The sequence below is a fragment of the Penaeus japonicus genome, unplaced genomic scaffold (genome assembly GCF_977035675.1).
Source record: "Penaeus japonicus unplaced genomic scaffold, GWHDUDI00000001_assembly GWHDUDI00000003, whole genome shotgun sequence".
Taxonomy (NCBI): domain Eukaryota; kingdom Metazoa; phylum Arthropoda; class Malacostraca; order Decapoda; family Penaeidae; genus Penaeus; species Penaeus japonicus.
In genome coordinates this window covers 38,596,979-38,599,478 of record NW_028234405.1, presented here as the reverse complement: position 1 = coordinate 38,599,478, position 2,500 = coordinate 38,596,979, and the positions used below count along the sequence as shown (strand labels likewise).

At 47.8% G+C, this 2,500-nt stretch overlaps 1 protein-coding gene across 12 annotated transcripts in view; it reads left to right on the top strand.

Moving 5' to 3' along the window:
• Nucleotides 1-2,500, top strand: part of LOC122253497 (uncharacterized) — a 50,843-nt gene that overhangs the window by 24,831 nt on the left and 23,512 nt on the right. The window contains exon 1 of one of the 12 annotated variants that reach the window (XM_086532196.1): nucleotides 1,898-2,045. The exons of the other annotated variants lie outside the window; for them this stretch is intronic. Within the exon in view, the coding sequence (XP_086388322.1) occupies nucleotides 1,970-2,045 (76 nt within the window). The 5' untranslated portion in view covers nucleotides 1,898-1,969. Of the gene's footprint in view, nucleotides 1-1,897; nucleotides 2,046-2,500 lie in introns of those variants that run through there. 12 annotated transcript variants of the gene reach the window in all.

Genomic DNA, 2,500 nt, shown 5'->3' with positions numbered 1-2,500 from the left:
CTTCCGTCCGAGCCGGCAGGAGCCTCGTGCCTCTTCAGGTTAGATGAGAGGAAGGGGAACCGGTCGGAAGGATCCGTGGGGCGCGCTTATTCGCTCGTCCGGCGTGCTCTCGGATAGGATGCTCTGGGTGCGGATACGGTCTCATCTGTATTCCAAATGTGGGTAGTAAGTCATCTCTGTCCCAAAATCTAAATGTCGAAATGCGGCGGGTATGATATTACCACTGTCCCAAGATCTAAATGTCGAAATGTGGATAGTATGTCACTCCGTCCCAAGATCCAAATGTCGAAATGCGGATAGTATGTTCCTCGCTCCCGGCCATAATTTCTTTGAGCCGAGCGCAAGATGTCCAAACGTCGAAGTGTATACAGTATGTCACTTTTGTCCCAAGATCCAAATGTCGAAATTTGGACGTTATGTTAGTCCTCTCCAGAGATAGCTAGACCCCGAAAGCATAACGTGCACGAGAGCTGGACGTTTTCAAGTGCTTGAAGCAGGAACCAACATCTTCGGACTAATGGTCTCCGCATTGGACACGCCCTTCTCTCGTCGGCTTCGTCGGGGAAACCCTTCTGTAGAGTCAAGGGCAAGGTGACTCCCACTCCACTTCCGGTCTTCGGCTTACTGAATGGGAGACTGATCCCTGACGCTGACAAACAAGCCGGTGCATTGCAGTTGCCTTAGCAGTGTATCCGTGTTCCTTTTGTTGTTCGGATTACAAGGAAGGTTAACGATATCCTGTAATTGAATACAGACTCAGGCCCGCCCCCTTTACATTCGCACTTACATTTACAGTTACATTCACACTGACACGCACACTCACACACATGCATATTCTCACATACACACATACTCACACATTTGAATATTCTCACATTCAGGCACTCACATATGCATATTCTCACATTCTCGCACACACATATGCATATTCTCACACACACAAACTCACTCACTCACTCACTCACTCACTCACTCACTCACTCACTCACTCACTCACTCACTCACTCACTCACTCACTCACTCACTCACTCAAACACACAAACACAAACACAAACACACACACACACACACACACACACACACACACACACACACACACACACACACACACACACACACACACACACACACACACACACACACACACACACACACACACACACACACACACACACACACACACACACACACACACACACACACACACACACACACACACACACACACACACACACACACACACACACACACACACACACACACACACACACATCCATAAATCCATACATCCATACACAAACACAAACAAACACGCACACATACATCACTCCGACATGCACAGCCTAAACCTTGAAATTGAAAGCATGCTACTACATATAGAAATTCAGATATAGAGGGGCGTCGGCAAGCCATTGTTATCCTGCTGCTTCTCTGTATTCCTGTGCGAGATCGCGATATAGATCCATAGAGAGGAGTGCCAGAGAGACAGAGATAGGCAAGATGGGCTCTTCAGATATGCAGTTGCAATAGGGGGGCCATATGGTTCCATATTCTAGAGAGTGCCAGGGTGTTGCCGCACGCCGATGACTCAACTCTGGTCTAGTTCTTGTGGGTCTTTTGCATCCGGCCGTGGACAGGAGATCTCACGTTGATTTACATTGACCCGGGCGCTATATGGGAACTTGAGCCGGAATTCATTTACGAGTCGCTGAGGGAAGAGATTTGAAAAATGTAGATCGGGCCGTTTCGGATGTTGGGCGCATATGGGTGTGGTTGGTAGGCCTCTCCTGGCCAGTGCGATATTGATAAAATGGAAAACGCAGTGTATTCAGATGGTGTGGGATGGTATTGGAATGTTTGATTCGTCCAACCGTGGTAGATTAATGACAGGTGACCAGAAGTAGGATGACGTACGAGTGATGACCCACGAGGACATTTGACCCAGGACCAGCCAAGACCACATGACAGCATGTTGGACTGTGCAAAACTCTTTTGCTGGACATGTACGACAATTGCTCATAACTACGACATATATGACTTCATTGGTAAGTAGGAAATCACTCTCCAGATCATTGACCATAGTTGCATTTGCATTTCACGGGGTGTTAGATCAAGGGAGGAAAATACATATGCAAAGGTGTATGATTGAATGTCATGTTGTTGGAATACACGTAGTAAAAAACCCAGTTGTTGTTTTTTCCACCTATTTTGCTTTGTGCGTCATTTCCGAATCGATGAAGGGGCCGGAACTTGTGCTATTGATTAATAAAGACTGTTTTCTCTTTCTATGGCAAATACGCTATCATGCTCTTAAAGGCATAGAGTGCTTGGGAGAAAGTGGTTGCGTTTGACGGTGCGGTAAGTAGGGAAGCTCTACCGCCTGGAAGACCGCAGCGGTCGATATCCGCGACTCGCAGGAGCCACCGCTGGCTAGTGGTCACGTGGCCTCCTTTTGAAAACGCATTTCGAGTTTCCCTCCTCAGGCGCGCTCGGCTCTCTC